We start from the raw sequence: 17,907 nt of genomic DNA, 5'->3' as shown, positions 1-17,907 counted from the left end.
CTTGAGATTAGCTGGGCTTCATGAATTTTTAAATTTATGGGTTTGGTTTTTTTTTTTTTTTTTTTTTTTTACCATTTTTGGGGGAATTCTGACCCATTATTTCTTCCAGCTTTTTTCCCTGCTCCATCTCTCTTCTCTCTCCTTAAGGGATTCCAGTCATACATAGTTTTGACCTTTTGATACTATCCCACAGATCTCTGGGGCTCTATTTATTTTTCCAAATATTTTTTGATTTTTTCTTCAGATAGGATACTTTCTGTTGACCTATCTTAAAGTTCGCTTGACTCTTTCATCATCTCCAATCTGTTGTTAACCCCATTCAATGAGTTTTTTAAAAATTTCAGATCTTGTTTTTTTTTTTCTGGAATGTCCATTTGGTTCTTTTTTAAATAATTTCTGTTTCTTGTGAGATTGCCTCTTTGATCTTTATTTTAAGCAGATCTTCTTTTATATTCTTGAGCATAATTGTAATATAGCTACTTTAAAAATCTTGGGCTGCTAAATCTAATGTCTAGTGAGCCACTTTTTCATGTTTCTTTGTCTAGTAATTTGGGATTATATATTAGACACTTTAAGTGCTAGACTGCAGAGACTGTGTTATGGTCTTCTGAGTACTGAGTGTTTTAAAAAATATATATCAGTTAATTTGGTCAAACTCTATACTCTTTCTTTCCTGTGGCGGGCAGCAGATAAAATTTCTGTTCCCTTCTTTTAGCTTTTTTTTTTTTTTGGCCCCGGTTGCCCCTCTACTTATTGTTCCTTTCTTTGCCTTCCTTTGTATCAAAACTCCTTGAAAGTAATCAAGTTCGTAGTGACCTAAATTGCTAAATCCAGTGGTCAGTCTGAGTCTTTGTCTTAGTGACGTGTCAGGAGCATTTGATATAGATGATTAACTCCCTCCTTGTTAAATACCCCTCTTTCACTTAACCTTCTGGACATCTCAAATTTACCATGTCCGAAAAGGTGTCATTATCTCATCCCTCACCCCTAAAATGCTCTACCTACCTGTCCTTACCACCTCAGTTTATGGGCATCTTCTTCTAGTAGTTGCTTAGGCCAAGAATTTGACTCTTATTTTTCACACCCCATATCCAGTCTGTCAAGAAATTCTGTTTTCTTTTAAAACATATCTAGAAGCTGACTACTTCTTACCACCTAGATTACATTAACTTCATCTGAATCATTGTTTTCACCTGGATTATTGGAGTAGCCTTTTCACTCATCTCCCTATTTCTATTTTTGTCACCTTTTGATATATTCTCAGTATAGCAGCCTAACATCAAATCACGTCATCTTTCTGCCAAAATTTTCCAATCCTGTTTTACTCCATAAAATCCTAAGTCCTTCTAATAGGTTGTAAGACTCTATGTGATCTGCTGCCTATTACGTTATAAACGAATTCCTCTCTTTTACTTCTTACTTGCTTCCTCTGCTCTAATCATGCTCTTAGGGCCTTTGCTATCAACTGTTCCTTCTACCTAAAATTCTCTTCCCCTGGATCCCACTTGCTGTTATTCACCTCCTTCAAGTCCTCATCTTCTTCAGGTCTTTGCTTAGATTTACTTCTTAGCAACTCATGACCACCCCCATTTAACACTGCAGTTTGCCTGATTATCCACTGGTGCTGCTGATTCCCTCCCCATTGATACATTTTAAATTTTTTTACAGGGGTGTTAGTTTCCAACATACTGCAAAATATACTTCTTTTTATTTTGATTATTACCTATTTTTCATATAAGAAACCTCTACTAAGGCAGAGACTTCTAATCTGACTTGTTCACTGGTTTATCCCAAGCATCTAGAACATAATAGTTCTTAATAAATATTTATGAATTAATTTTATTTCATGTAACTCTGAAATTCCATTATACAAGATTATAGGGTTGTATGTGGATTTACTTGAATATACTTTTCTGTAGCAATAAATATTTTAGTTCTAGTGTGTCCAAGTTAGCCCTTTTGGTTATAGTTAGAAAAAGGTAGCAAGCAGAACAGGAATAGAGATTTCTTTTCAGTGTTATCTTAAGAGACAAAGCAAATCTGGGTTTCCTTAGCATTGTTCTCCCAGTTCTTCACTATGAAAGGAGCAAAGGATTAGCGTAGGATTATCATCTAGAACTTGGCTTTTGAGTCAGAGTCCATGGATCTTGCCATTGACTAGTTTTATGACTTTGAGCAAGTTCCTTCAACTCTCTCAGCGTCAGTTTACTCAGCTGTGAAATGGCAGTGATAGAATCTTCCTCATAGTGTTATTGTGACATTAAGTGAAAAACTGTACAACGTACTTGGAATAGTTCCTAGCACATAGTATGTTCTTCATGCATTTTAGCTATTATTATTGAGAGGGACATCAGTGGGACAGCAAAAACACTTAAGTCGTGAAATCAGAACAGCATCGATTATTTAGTAGATTAGCCCCAGGGGAAGAATGCTTCAGAAAGAAAACCAATTTACAAGCATTATTTTACAAGTTTAGAGAATGGGTGGAAATGATTCTTAATAGTTTCTAGAGTAAGAGTTAGCAAACAAATTAATTGTATAATATTTTTAGTATAAATTTGTATGTAAAAAATATTCTCTTTAATTAGAATTCTGTTTCTTTAATCTTATCTCAGTGAACATAAGTAAGATTACCCTCATCTTGCTTTTCCCTTGAGGTCTTATGTTATACAGCCATGATTCAAAGATTGCATGCGTTTACAAGAGTATTTCTTCTGTGGGTGATTTAGAATAATGTATCTAATTAGGCTAACAAATGACTTGTCAGGGTAGACTAGCCAAAAACAGATGTATGCCTGAGACATAGCCTGATAGACTATTCTGGACTCTCTGTTAAAGTTACAAGCTAAACATAGGCTGAGTTGTCAGTATTTTCTTTGCAAAAAGCTGAAGTTTATATGTGGAAGCTGGGAGGAGGGCAGGGAATTCCTGACAATAATCTCTCATTTTTCTCCTTATTTGTATGTCTTGGGGTGGGTCTGAGGGGTAGTCAGGGGGAAAGGAGAGAGGCAGTATGAAGAATTTGAACAGTTTTTTTTTTTTGTCTTAGTGCACTGTTAATTCTCATCCCTTGCAACATAATAAACTAAGTTTATTTATTTCCTCCTTTACGTTCATGGCTTTAAAAATTAATAGCAGTTACCACTAACTGAGGCCCTCCTGTGGCAATCACTCGACCAGCTACTTTCACTTTTCCTGTCTTATGTAATTTTCATAGTGATCCAGTGAGGATAGTGTTTACATTTTATAGATCCAAAGATGTAAAATAGATTTTACGGGATATCATGTGAGCAAGATTCATACCTAAGCCTTCTAAGAGTCTCAGCCAGGATTCTTCCCAAAGAAACATCCTTCTTTTGTCTTTATTTCTGTAAGGGTATTTTTGGGATTTACTTAAGTCAAATTAAGCATAACTTAAAATTTTAACCTCTTTGCAGTTCTCATTAGACAGAAAAGGAAACACTGCTACAGGCCAAATTTTTAAAATATTCAATATATAGTTTCTGTTTATTGCTGTACGTATGGGAAAACAGTTATAGAAATGTTATTAAAAATACATATTTAAAAATTGATTCTTTTTCCTTTCACTAAAATTATCTGGTGACTCAGTAACTCCTTTTTAGCCTGGAAGCCTTCCCAACTGTGGGGATTCCTATATTAAGATGGCACCATATTAGAGAAACTTTTAAAATTAGTGGGGAATGAAAGAGGAGGAAATGGTCTAAAGACTAGATTTTCCAACAGTAACATAAGGTGAATAAAAGACCAACTAATCATTCTTAAATTCTTAAAATTACAGAATTTTCATTGCTAAAGACAATGTAGGGGTCTTAAAATGTTTTATTTTATTTTATAAATAAAATTTTATAAATGAAGAAGCTGATGTCTGAAAGACTAAGTGATGTGGCCAGTGTCATATAGACAAGTAATTTGTATAACCATCCGTACTGGAAACCCGAGCTTCTATCTCTTTGTAAACCTGAGCTTCTATCTCTTTGTGTATTTGCTGTGTGTGTGTGTGTGTGTGTGTGTGTGTACGTACGTACATATAGGCACATTTACATGTATGCAGTATACCACTGTACCTCTCAAGATAGAAAATGCTTTCTGTACCAGACCTCTTCAACTGCTAAATCAGGAGGCACAGGTTCAGCTATTGCTGGGAAGTATGATCACTTGGTTAAGATGGTAACTACTGGATTTCTCCTTTGTAAAAGTAGATTTTTCTTTCTGCATTTAGCAAATCATCTTTGAGGTGGTACTTTGGCAACTTCCAAATATCCTGTTCCTCAGCACCTTTCTAACTAATGGTTTTAGCATTCATTGATGATCCCTGCCTGAATCAGTTGAGTTCATTCACATATTTTTAATAGTAATGAAACATTACAGGGTTTTTTTCTTTTCTTATACATGTATATGTTTATTAATATTGAATATTTAAATAATAATAATATAAGCTATTTGCTTTATCCTACTTTATCAAAGAGTTAAAAAATATCAGTATTGTAGGAAACACCCTTAATAAGTGATGTTTATTTTATTGCTTCTGGTAAATTTATAACAAAATTTTGTAAACTTGTAAAATGTCTGTTGAGAAAAGGTACTATTATATGGGCTTACAAAACGTAAATTTCAGTTGTTTAAAATTCCAGTGAGGACAAACTTATATTTTAATTTAATACAGTTAACTGATGAGGATAATTAAACATCAGTTAATAAACTTGCACCATTTCTAAAATATACAAAATGTCACATTGCAATTTATGTACAACTTATGTTATACACGTTTCTTTCAATTGGAAATAAAACCCGTATTTTAAAATCAATATATACTTTAAAAATGTAAGCATCTAAATGGAAAAGTTTCCAAAATATTTAGTGTATTCAACCTTTTCCATAGATGCTTAAACAAATTTGGGGGAGAAAGAGCTATTAATATAACTGCAATACCTGTGTATTTTTTCACGTTTCTCATTCTGTGTATGTAAAAAATACAGGTATATAATATGAAATTATTTGTATAGTTTTAAATTCCCATTAATTTCCCATTCATTCAAAAAATCAGTATTGCAATTAATATTAAAACTGTTGAGTGAAGTTTAAGATTTTGTGGAACCTCTTTTTGTCCTTTGAACGTGTTCTAATAAGATTATATTCAATAAAATCAGTACTGTTCAAAAGTTAGCTAGAATATTTTCTTTTCGTTGTAGTTCTGTTACCATTTGACATATAGTTAGATTTATTTTCATATTTTTGATTTGGGGGCTTGGGGTATTTTCCTTTTTGGTTTAATTTATTTTTTGAATATTTGAAATACTTATATACTACAAAAGTCAAAATTACATAAAAATGTATACTCTTAGGTCTTGGTTTCATTCATATCTCCCTTTCCCCAACCCTATAGGTAACCATTATTATTGGTTTCTAGGTTATCTTTCCAGTGTTTCTTTTTGTGAAAATAATAAAATACTTCTATATATTTTTTAACTCCCTTTTAAACAAAAACTAGCATACTATATATATTTTTCTGCACCTTTTTTATCTTAATATATCCTGGTGATCATTCCATATAAGTTTATAGAGACCTTCCTCATTCTTATTAATGACTGCCTACTACTGTGTTTGGATAAATCATGCTTCTTTCAACTAGTCCTTTATTGATTAATAGTTGGATTTTTTCCCAAGCATTTGCTATTCCAAGTAATGTTGCAGTATAGCACTTTGTGCATGTATTTTTTTGATTTTATGAAAGTGCATCTTAGAGTAGATACCTATTGGTGGAATTACTGGCACATGAGGTAATTTTGCATATGTAATTTTGTTATATTTGCCACGTTCCCCTCTATAAAGGTTGTAATCATAGAGATTAGCAGGTATGAGAGTACCTGTTTCTCCAGAGGCTTATCAGAGTGCGTTGTCAAACATAAGGATCTGATGGTAGTTTTAATTTATCCTCTGATGAATGAAAACAAGCATTTTGTTTTTTGATATGTGTAGGGGTGATTTTTCTTTCCTTTTCTGTGAATTGTCTCTTCATATTTTTTGCTCTTTGGTTTTGGCCGTTTCCTCTTAATTTTTAGAAGTTCTTTATGAAATCAAAGAGAGTAACCCTTTGAGATATAATTTGCAAATATTTCTCCTGGTTTGTCACTTGTCCTGTGACCTAAATTATGATGAGTCTTTGGGCTTCTTTTGCCACACAATTTCTTTCTTATATACTTGAATTTATCAAGTTTTTCCTTTAAAGCTTCTGGATTTGGGGTCATAATTAGAAATGCTTTCCCTACTCTCAAGTAATAAAGGAATTTGTACATTTTCTAGTATTACTTACATGGTTTCATTTGACTACTTTTATTTATATCTCTAATTTATTAGTATCTTATTCTGTTATATAGTGTAAGGTATGGATCTGATTTAATGTTTTTTTCAAATGGCCATCCACTTGTCCCAATACCATTCATTGAAAAGTCTAACTTTTCCCGCAGTGATTTGAGATGTCACCTTTATCATATTATCAGATTTTCATATGTATTTAGAACTCTTTTGGTTTTTATATTCTTTTTGATTGATCTTTACGTTACTTATTTACTGATACCACACTGTTTTAATTACATAGACGTTATGTTTTTATATTTGGTAGGGCTAACTTTCCTCCTCAGCTGTTCTTCTTTTTCTGGATTTTGCTAAATATTCTTGATTGTTTATTTTTCATATAAACTTTAGATTCAACCTTTGTAGCTCTGGAAGAAAATTACTGGTATTTTTATTGGGGAGAATTGAAATCTTTGTGATATTAATATAGAGTCATCTTTTCCAAGAACATGTGATATCTTTCCACTTATTCATGTCTACTTTTTTTTTTTTTGGTCTTTTAAGAGTGCTTTTTAAAAGCTTTTTATTATAGAAAATTCAAATGTACACAGAAATAAAAAGAATAATATAATGGACCCCATGTACTATTACCCAGCTTCAACAATGAACAACATTTTTAACAGCTGGAGTTCTTGACTTACAGGCAGGGTCCACTTCTTGACTCCATATTTATCTGACTTCAAAAGGGCAGTAGTGCTCTGGTGACTGTCACTCAAAGAGGAGTTTCTAGGTGAAGTGCAATGGTTATTACATTCATATAGTTTCTGGGAAAAAATTTTAAAGGTAAAGAGTTATGTTGATCTTTGAAATGTTTCAGATAGCAATTAACTAATGTTTTAGAGAGTAATTTAAAACAAAACAAAAGTAAATCCTGTTCCCTATCAAAGCATATTTGAAATTAAAAATCATAATTACAAATTCAGAATGAACATATGTCAAAGGTTTAATTTAATTCATTAGGTAGTGAGGGATCCAGTAAGATGGTAAAACTGGTTCTAAGTATTTGAGAAACTTGTGTTTATATAGTCCTTTCTTTAAAAAAAGAAAGAATGTTAGAACAAGATTGCTGGGTTAGAAACAAAACTGGTTAATGTCCTATAGGGTAACCTTTGGGTTATCTTTTCTATTAGATGGAAATCATTTGCATAGCTATTGGACACAAACCTACAGATTAATATGTAACTTCACAGAGTCTGGGTCCTTTAATTAATAATAAGTAATTCAGTCATTTATTCACCTAGAAAATTAAATAATTCTTTGGTGGACATGTTAAAGCCAGCACATCTGGGTCTGTGCATCAAATCTGGCCTGACACTTGCTTTTATAAAATGCTTTTGAAACACAGCCACACTCACTGACTATGGCTGCTTTTGCACCATAATGGCAGAGTTGAGTAGTTCCAGCAGAGACTACTGGCCCACATAGCCTAGAATACTTACTTTTTGGCCCTTTACAGAAAAGTTTGCCAATTACTATATTAAACAGTGTTTCAGGATGATATTGAAAGGACATGTTGCCACTACCGAAGCCTTCCAGGATTGCGGTAGTTTTTCTTAAGAACCCAAATGAACATTAGGATGACAAAATCTGGTCTCTGCCTGGTATTTCTGTACCTAATGAACCTCTTATTGCTCCCCCTCTTCTGTATTTTTACTTTATGCATGTATATCTTTCTCTTTGGTGTTGCTACCTTTCTATTCTAGTTGTCTCTGTATCTTTTCCTGTAGTTCTGTCTTGTCCTCCTGCTCTTCTGTATTTCACTTTTTTCCTCCTCCTTAAACTGACTCTAATATGGAATGTTAATATATTTAAATATTGTACTGGTAAAGTATTATATTCCCTACTCTTAATTTTTTATTTTAAGCCCTTTAAAAAATTTTTTTTAGTTTATTTATTTATTTTTGGCTGCATTGGGTCTTCATTGCTGTGCACGGGCTTTCTCTAGTTACGGCGAGCAGGGGCTACTCTTCGTTGTGATGCGTGGGCTTCTCATTGCGGTGGTTTCTCTTGTTGTGGAGCATGGGCTCTAGGCACTCGGGCTTCTGTAGTTGTGGCACGCGGGCTCAGTAGTTGTGGCTCGCAGGCTCTAGAGCACAGGCTCAGTAGTTGTGGTGCACGGGCTTAGTTGCTCTGCGGCATGTGGAATCTTCCCGGACCTGGGCTCGAACCCGTGTCCCCTGCATTGGCAGGTGGATTCTTAACCACTGTGCCACCAGGGAAGTCCCTTAATTTTTAACTTAGGTCAATTTAAACTGTTATGTGCTTATCTTAAGATAAACCCAGAATATAAAACAATTTGAGCTATCAAAGATTTTATTTGTTCTATTAATCTCTTTTCTGTCACTTACGTCTCCTCCCACCACCAGTTGTAGCTTTCAGTTGAAGAAAAGTTCCCTATTCTGTTATAATTAAGCGAAAGGATTTGTGGGTAAGGGGCATGGAGATAAGACTTTCTTAGTCCTAAACTTTATGTTTTAGAATATTTCTAAAACATTTTTTTCATGTATAGTTTTATGTAGGAAACCTTGAACAAAACAAAGTAACTGGGAAGCTACAGAACAGTTAACTTTTTAGTTCACACTTACTAAATATTGGTAGTTGGATGTTTGATGATGCAGTCTGAATACAGTAAATAAAATTGCAGAACTAGAGTCCCGCTCAGTAAATATCCTGTTTTCCTTTTCCTAAGTCTAAACATATGTTTTTCTATTTAGAAAAGGTTACATTTTGTTTAGATAGTTAAAGTAATACCTTTCTATTCTCATATCCTGTATGAAATCAGAAGTAGTGCTCAATTAAAATGTTTTATCCCTTGATAAATAATGTTTTTTCATCTTCAAGATAAAGCAAAAGGAGAGAAAGAACAATACTGACACTTTATATGAAGTTGTATGCTTGGAAAGTGAATCAGAGAGAGAGAGGAGGAAAACTACAGCCAGTCCCTCAATTCGCCTGCCACAGTCTGGATCTCAGAGTTCAATGATTCCTTCTCCTCCAGAAGATGATGAAGAGGAAGGTAAATTGTAGGGAGAGCTTAATTTCTGTTTTGGGGTGGCGGACCATACAGACCTTTACAATTTTATCAGGGAATTGATAAAGTGACATAGTATTTTGAATTCTTTTAAGAGGACTGTGGGAGATTAAAAAGTGATTAACATAGGACTTTCTTTAAGGTAATTGTAACCAAGTTAGAAAAAAATGAGATTTATAATTAGTCCTTTTTAAAATAATCAGTCTATGCAAGCTTAGTGTATTAATATAGCACATTTTTAGAGCAAATCTGACACAGCTTCCACCTCAATAAATGTTCCCATCTCAACTGATTTATACTTTATTGGATTTTCACACTGATAAGTATTAGGAATCAACCAGTTCTTTTTTTTTTCCTCTTTTTTTCTTATGGTTATATCTGTAAACTGTTCTATCAGTCTGTGTTAAAAGATACTGTATAAAAGTGAGAAATGAAGGGAAGGAACACAGGAAAAGTGAAAGTTTGGGAAGCATTTTCCAGTTTATAATTTTGTACCAGAGCTTTATTTTTAAGGGCAAAAGCAAGCTGATTATGAGAGGTCATATGAGGCATGCATCTATGTGAGCTTCACAAGAAGTGTTCTAGAAAATTCATAGACGAGAATTCATTTCTCATTGTGGAGTATGTGGTGGAGCACCATGAATATTTTTTTAGCTGGAACTTTTAAAGTGAAAGGAGAATTCAGGGATAAAGGGGCTGATTTGGGCACTTCTGGCTAAGAAATTACATTAACAAAAGCATGGAGGTGGCAGGAATGTCTGATTGGGTTAAAAGTAATACATATCCATGACTATATGTCCTTTTTTCAAGTTTAGAGCAAGCTCTTACTTTCCACTTTCTGTTGTTCCCTGTAACTTCTGCTTTTTCTGTTACTAATCAGCTTAGGATCATTTATTAGCAATTTTGATGGCCACCAGTTACTAGATACTTAATATGTGGTAGACAGGTACTTTGTTTATAAAGTAAAGTAATACTTTGTTTATATAGTCCTCACAAATATCCTGAAAAATAGGACTTATTTTGAATATACTTATTTTGAGCATAAGGCAATAGAATCTCAGAAAAGTGAATTTGCCCAGGGTCACAAAAGCCAGAAATTGGCAAGGAGGATTTTAATCCAGGTCTGTGAGTTAATAGTCTGAGCTCTATTCTGTCACCATCTCTGGGCATTTAGTTCACATAAAGCATTTTGAAGTGCAAAGAAAGCACATATGTTGTTTTTGCGAAGTCAGAGATACAATTTATAGTCTTCCTGCAGAGGCGATTTAAGTCATGTTTTAAGGCTGGGAAAGGTGAAATTGTTCCCACTGTTTGAGATTGTCTACTGTATAACTGGTTCTGGAGACTTTCAGTTTCCCTTCTAGGTCAACACTGCTTAAGATGCAGAGCAAATAAAAGTTTATAGAACTTTCCTCCCCTTAAACTCAGCAATTAAAAAAAAACACCAAAAATTGAGAAAGGCACTCTATTTATTATGAAACCAGAGACTGTTCAAATCTCCATACTATAGATGTTAAAGGATATCTACCAGTTACAAAGAAATTTGGGCCCAACTAATAGATAACATCAGGATTGAGATGTAGTTCTAATCTCTAGCAGGCATGGATTTTTAATATAATTGAGGGGGTTCAGAAGGCCTGTACTGACAGCTCTTAACTGGGGAGAGGTAAGGACTAACAGCAGTCAGCAGTTCATGGGAGAATCAGGGAACACTAGAACACAAGCTCTGTAAAGGAAGAGAGTGTGTCCTTTTCTGCCCCACATTATTTCCCTGGTGTGTAACCCAATTCCTGGTATATAATAGATGCTCAGTAAATATTGGCAGGATGAGTAACCCTCCTGGGGTCCATTTCCATAGTGAAAAGTTAATGACAGGAGAACTGGGACTGAAGAAGACTTCAGCCATGCCATCTGGTAATTCTCTCTAACCGAGTATACAAACAAGGGAAACTGGTCCTGTTGTGATGTTTGCTCCATGGAAAGAAATGGCTGTAATCCTCTAAAGAGGCTCCTTATCCATAGGACATTTGTGCTCACAGGGCTGGAAGCCAGCAGTTATAAATGAGAGGTGTTCAGAAAACATTCTGAACACATCCAGACAGTAAAAGAGAATTTTGTAAGATAGGTCTTCCTAATCTCTTTAAAGGAATTATCTCTTGTAAATTTTAGTACATTTTTTAGTAGCTGTTGTCCCCCAAAGACGTTGTGTTATATTGACATTTTTAATGAGTAGTTACTTGAGGTATTTAGAAAGTAGGGCCAATTCTGGCAAAATAATGAAGCAGGGGAAGTTTGTCTTAGTGCACTGGAGCCTTTCTCTTTTCCTTATCTACCTGCAGAGGTCTCACTTATATTCAGTCTGTCCTCTTCCGTAACTCACTATGAAAACTGCTGATAATGTTCAAGGCATTATAATGTAAATAAGTTTAATAATAAGTATCCTGGATTTCTGAGCCTTTAAAATCAGTGCTCTCAGATATGCCATCTCTAAACGGATGCCAATTCATGATGTAATCATCAGAGGTGTAAAGATCAAAACTTTTTAAGGCAGGTTAAACCAAAAAATCTAGATACAGCATTGGTTGAGGACACATGGAAACAAGTACTGTTGTACCCAACTAGTGCAAATATCAATTGGTAAAACCATTTTGGAAGGCAGTTTGTCAGTAAGTTTCAGAATCCTTAAAAGCATGCATTTTTTAACCCAGGGAGTTCTCTTCTGGGCATATACCCAATAAAAGCAATGAGATATGTTCGTCCTGATATTATTTGTAGTAAAAAGTTGAAAACTCACCAAGTGTCCAACAAAAGAAGATTATTAAGTAAGTCTTAGTTCATATTTTCCCTCCAATTTCATTACACTTTTCAATTTGTCTCAGATGCCTTTATCATTGCCACTTTTTTCACTGTCTTTATGTCTTATAATCTTTCACTTCATATTCACATTTACATTTCCTAATTATTTGAACTAAGTTTGAAATGATTCATTTTGGTCCTTTTTAAAATATTTTTGTGCTTTCTATTATAAATTATGTCATTGTAGAAAATTTAGAAAGTCATAAAAACATAAAGGAGGAAAAAGAATCATAATTCATCACTCAGTGTTAATGTCTTGGTATAGTTCATTCCAGACTATTTTCTGTTTTTTAACATAGATTATAATGAAGATTTAGCTCTTATGTTTATTTTTTGTGGTATTTTGCCAGATCATTATGTAAACAAGTGTCAACACAAATTTACATTGTAAACATGTATCATAATTTATTCTGACATTCTCTGCTTTCTTATTTTTGTAGCTTATGCTTAGGTGGTTTGTAATTTTAACTGTTATGCATAAGACTGCGATACATTTTCATGTATAAAGCTGTTTGCTTTGGAATAGGTGAGAGAACATACTCATATTTTGAGTCCTATCATTTTATAATTATATGGCTCTTTTCTGCAGTTGACATAATATAGACCTATATGAAAAGCAAAAGAGAATTAAAGAGATTACAACAACATTCCACCTGGGACCATTTTTATTTTCCTCGTACTTATAACTATACACTAAAAGAGAGAAATTATGATACTTTGTTCCCAGTAAAATCTTTCAAATTTGACTGTTATGTTTCCAGGTCATTCTTCTGGCTAGCATAGCCACCTCTGTTATCCTTTTTGTGTGTTTTTGTTTATTAAAGATAACGATGAACCTCTCTTGAGTGGATCTGGTGATGTATCCAAAGAATGTGCAGAGAAAATTCTTGAAACATGGGGAGAACTGCTGTCTAAATGGTAAGTTGTAATAGAATAGTTCTCCTTTTCACCTATAATTCTTACTTTATAGGTATGGAATTTTACCTAACATTATTGAATTTTGGAGCCAATAATAAAAACCTAAGTATGAGGTTCATCTGTTTTTAGAGGTTTATAAGGGTAGTAGTTTAGATCTGAGATCAACTTTCAAAATATCAGAAACCTAATAAATTCACATTGTTGCAGAAAATATTTATTCAAACATGGAAAGCATGGGGAGAATAAACAAGAAAAGAAGTCATTTGTATTAAAGTGGTTAGGAACCACTGACTGGTTAAGATAATACACAGTTGTTAAGACTATAAACAATAATCAGGTTTAGAAGATGCTCACACAGTGCATAGAGCCATGGTAAGAGACTCCAGGTGGGATTTTTCCTTATCTGTGTTATATGCCTCAACTGACAGAGCAGCATGTTATAAACATGGTATATATTAATTGCTCTACCAATTACTTTTCCTACTAACACTTGTAAAATTCAGGAATTTCTCATCAGCTCAAAAGATGGTTTGACAACAAAATTAAACACTATCCTCTAGGCTGTCTAAAGAGAGTACACTACCTTCAGGTATTTATTAATGGTATCAGAGACAATCTGGTAAATCAAGTTGGTGAGACATTTATGTAGTTTCCTTTCCCCATTGAGTAGGATGCCTGTATATGCTGAAAAGAGCTGAACTTGAAAGTGATCTGAGTAGTTTTCTATTTCTGACTTTCTGGTTATTAGGGTTGTCCGTTAGCTCCCCATGGACCTGTTATTTTGGAGTCTGATTTTTCTCGGAAGTTTTAACTGTTGAAACCTTCACTCTATTCTTAGTAAAACTGTCTCAGCATTAAAAAAAAAACTTCATGCCCTTAAGGGATGGGACTACAAATGGGCATCATCTGCTTCTAGCACTCTCACAGTGCTTTACACTTCTGGTAAAACACTCTCCACATTGGGAAATGTCAAATGTGTACAGGAGGAGAATGCAAACCAAAGCATGGTTTGTCTTTACACAAGTGGTTTTAATAAATGAACTCTGCAAAAGCCCCCCAGGGGAATAGTTTTCATTTATTTTTGATATTCCTTTAGCAATCAGGAGACAAACCTGCTGATGCTCTCATCACAATATATTTTCAGTTCAGTGATTTTGGAGTGTTTGGACTGCTGCTGGCAGGAATTTCATCTGTATAAAAAGGTTTCTGCTCTAAAATAGAAATGTAATTGAGTCTTGACATGGTTATATAATAGTGTATTTAAAATCATTTATATATAGCATCTAAGTTTTATAAAATGAACTCACCAGCATTTTATACAGTTGCTTGGAGTTTGTTTTATCAAGCTTTGTTTATTCATTTTGTTATTCATTTGATTAAATGATATCCTTATCTTACTCCTTCAGATATATTAACTAAGTTTCCATCTGTCTCAACTGTCTTTCAGGGTGTTTAAAACTGTTTTTGCTGGTTTCAGTCATGTCTTTAGAAATAATAATACAGTTTCTCTTCTTCAATTCATTTTGTCATTATTTTTTTTCATCATTATTATATGTGTTCTGTCATAGGAACCATCCACAGTATCATGGAGTTTTAGAGCCTGGTAGACCTGGCTTCAAATCCTACCTCTCCTATTTCTAAGCTGTATGATATTGGGCAGGTCACTTAACTCTTTTGAGTCTGTTTCTTCATTTACAAAATACAAGTCTGTAGAACCACCACTCAGGATTATTCTAGATTAAAAATAATAGATGTTGTAATGGTAGTAATCATAGTAAGAAGTAATAGATTTATCACGTATCCGGTGCTGTGCTAAGTTATGTGCTCTATTTCAACTATAACAACCTTATAAAATAGTATCCATTTTTATAGATGAGGAAACTGGCTTAGAGATTAAGTCAGCAATTCTAGTTAGTAAACAGCACCCAGAATTTTTAACACAGTCAAGTCTGGTCCCAAAGCTGGTTTATTTAACTCTACATTAGATTTTAGTGGCAGTAATTGTAATAAATATACCTTTGCGCTCTAATTCTCCAAGTTCCTTTTGATATGAATTTTAGTCAATAAGAGAACTAATGTCAGTAATAAAATAGTATGCTGAGTTAGCTAGTTATTATTATAAGTGACATAAAATTATTCTGAAAATAATTTTATCAATATAAATCAAGCTAGGGTTATCAAATAATCCTGGGGGTTAGGTTTATTTTTTTTGTAAAGAGCCAAGTGTAAATGTTTTAGGCTTTGTGGTCAATAGTCTCTATTGCAACTACTCAACTCTGCTGTTGCAGTGTGAAAGCAGCCATAGACAGCACGTAAAGAAATAAAAATGGCTGTTTCAATAAGAGTTGATTTACAGAAACACATGGTGAGCCAGATTTGTCCCACAGGCCAAAGTGTACCAATCCTTGAATTAGGTAATAGGACTACTTTTGTCCTTTCTGCTCCCACCTGTTCAACTTTTATATAGTTTTTTTTTCTAAGCAAAGCCAAAACTATACTGAACTATCTATAGCTCTTATATTAGGGTGCTAGCATCACAGAATTAACCATTTTTAAATGTACTGTGCATTATTGTGCTAGTATTCTGGGAGAATTTTGAGAAAAGTCTCAGACCTTTTTGTATTTTGATAGTGGTCATTTTGTACCAGTAACTTCTGTTTAAATCTGATAGTCACAAGAATTCCTCTGTGTCAGGATCCTGCTTTATGTGTCAGTAATGGTGGCTTTCAAATCACAAAGCAGCTATTACGTAACATATAGTGCATTCATTAGTCTTAGAGTTTGAGGCTACCTCAGTCTTGTAATCAACTTCCCTGAACTTCTTTCTGCATCTGTAGAACTGGAGATACTATCACATACCTCAGATGGTGGTTGTAAGCAGCAAATAAAATTATGTGCAAAAGCACTTTGTAAACTAATACCAACATTTCAAGATTTTTTTAATAATTTAATGCTGTGTTTCCTTTATTTATTGTTTATTTATTTGGTTGCACCGCGTCTTGGTTGCGGCTCTCAGGCTCCTTAGTTGTGGCATGTGAACTCTTAGTTGTGGCATGCATGTGGGATCTAGTTCCCTGACTAGCGATGGAACCTTGGCCCCCTGCCTTGGGAGCTCAGAGTCTTAACCACTGCGCCAACTGAGAAATCCCTCAAGATGTTTTATTTCCCCCCCAAAAAAAGTATTTTAGGGAATTCCCTGGCGGTCTAGTGGTTAGGACTCTGTGCTTCCACTGCAGTGGGGGCATGGGTTTGATCCCTGGTCTTGGAGCTGAGATCCCACATGCCACACAGCACGACCCCGCAAAAAAGTTGTTTTATTTCCCCCATTTTGTAGATGAGATAAATGAAGCTCAAAGACTTTAATGACTTGTTTTGATGTTAAAATAGTACAGTAGAAACTTATCCACCATAGTTATTCAAAAAAGTTACTGGAAGTAAGGTGTCATAAAAACTGCTGAAATCATATATCTTTATTCTCACTTGGAACAAATATATATTTAAATGTAAAATGTAAAAATACACAGTTTGCTTATCAATTTTGATGCAGAGTTGAGCTCTTATCTTTGGCTATGTGTCAAATGATTGGAATTTTGCTTTGTTTTTCTTATACAAACTACAACCATAAAGCTGTGGTTTCCAGTTTTGCTTTTTATCAAAAAAAAGTAGAGTAATAATTTAAAGATACTTTAAGAAGCAGTCTGACTTCAGAATTCTTTCCTCCACTCAATCTTTTACAGTTACATTGGCCACATCTAGTTCAATGACTTTTTTAAAAAATATATTACCTTTATTAAGTCTTTGTATATCATTTAGTTTAGCTTTCATAAAAATAACACTCTTTTACAGAAGCTGTCTTTTATGCACTTATGGATTATGGCTTTATTTTTAGGCATCTTAACTTGAGTGTGAGGCCAAAGCAGTTGTCATCCTTAGTAAGAAGCGGTGTTCCTGAAGCTCTTCGAGGAGAAGTCTGGCAGCTGCTAGCAGGTTGTCACAACAATGACCACCTGGTAGAAAAGTACCGAATTCTCATCACAAAGGTAAGGGGATGATAATTCAGCTTCAGCATTAGTCCTTTTAGAAATTTATTACAAAAAGATCATTGTGGCTATTTGATTTCTAAGAATTTTATATAATTCGTTTATCTGATGTAAGAGTAGAACTTTCATACTTCTGTCCCAGAGATATTTCTAGTGTTGGCACAAAGGAGAAGGCATAGGTTTTCTTCCTTCCTTTTCACCTCAGAGGCAAAAGATGGCCTCTACCCTTTGTGTATGAATCTCTTTTGACCATAATTTCATTCTTAGTCAGGTCAGTTGTGCTGTGCCATGTGTAAAAACTTTCGTTTGTTTGTTTATGTATTTATTTATTTATTTTGCGGTACACGGGCGTCTCACTGTTGTGGCCTCTCCCGCTGTGGAGCACAGGCTCCGGACACGCAGGCTCAGCGGCCATGGCTCACAGGCCCAGCCGCTCCGCGGCATGTGGGATCTTCCTGGACTGGGGCATTACCCGCGTCCCCTGCATCGGCAGGCGGACTCTCAACCACTGCACCACCAGGGAAGCCCTCCTTTCTTTATTTTCTTTCTTTATTTATTTATATTTTTGCAGTACGCGGGCCTCTCACGTTGCGGAGCACAGGCTCCAGACGCGCAGGCCCAGCGGCCATGGCTCACGGGCCCAGCCGCTCCGCGGCATGTGGGATCTTCCCAGACTGGGGCACGAACCCG

The 17,907-nt window shown here is 34.6% G+C and overlaps 1 protein-coding gene across 1 annotated transcript in view; it reads left to right on the top strand.

The window, feature by feature from the left end:
• RABGAP1 (RAB GTPase activating protein 1) overlaps positions 1–17,907 on the top strand; it is a 146,000-nt gene that overhangs the window by 54,161 nt on the left and 73,932 nt on the right. Inside the window, exons 11-13 of the mRNA XM_082656281.1 lie at positions 9,214–9,388; positions 13,084–13,177; positions 17,067–17,217. Coding sequence (XP_082512407.1) covers positions 9,214–9,388; positions 13,084–13,177; positions 17,067–17,217 — 420 coding nt within the window. The remainder of the gene's footprint in view (positions 1–9,213; positions 9,389–13,083; positions 13,178–17,066; positions 17,218–17,907) is intronic.

This window comes from Grampus griseus (genome assembly GCF_964374135.1).
Source record: "Grampus griseus genome assembly, chromosome: 6".
Taxonomy (NCBI): domain Eukaryota; kingdom Metazoa; phylum Chordata; class Mammalia; order Artiodactyla; family Delphinidae; genus Grampus; species Grampus griseus.
Note: the sequence above shows the minus strand (reverse complement) of the source record. Positions and strands in the feature narration are given on the sequence as shown.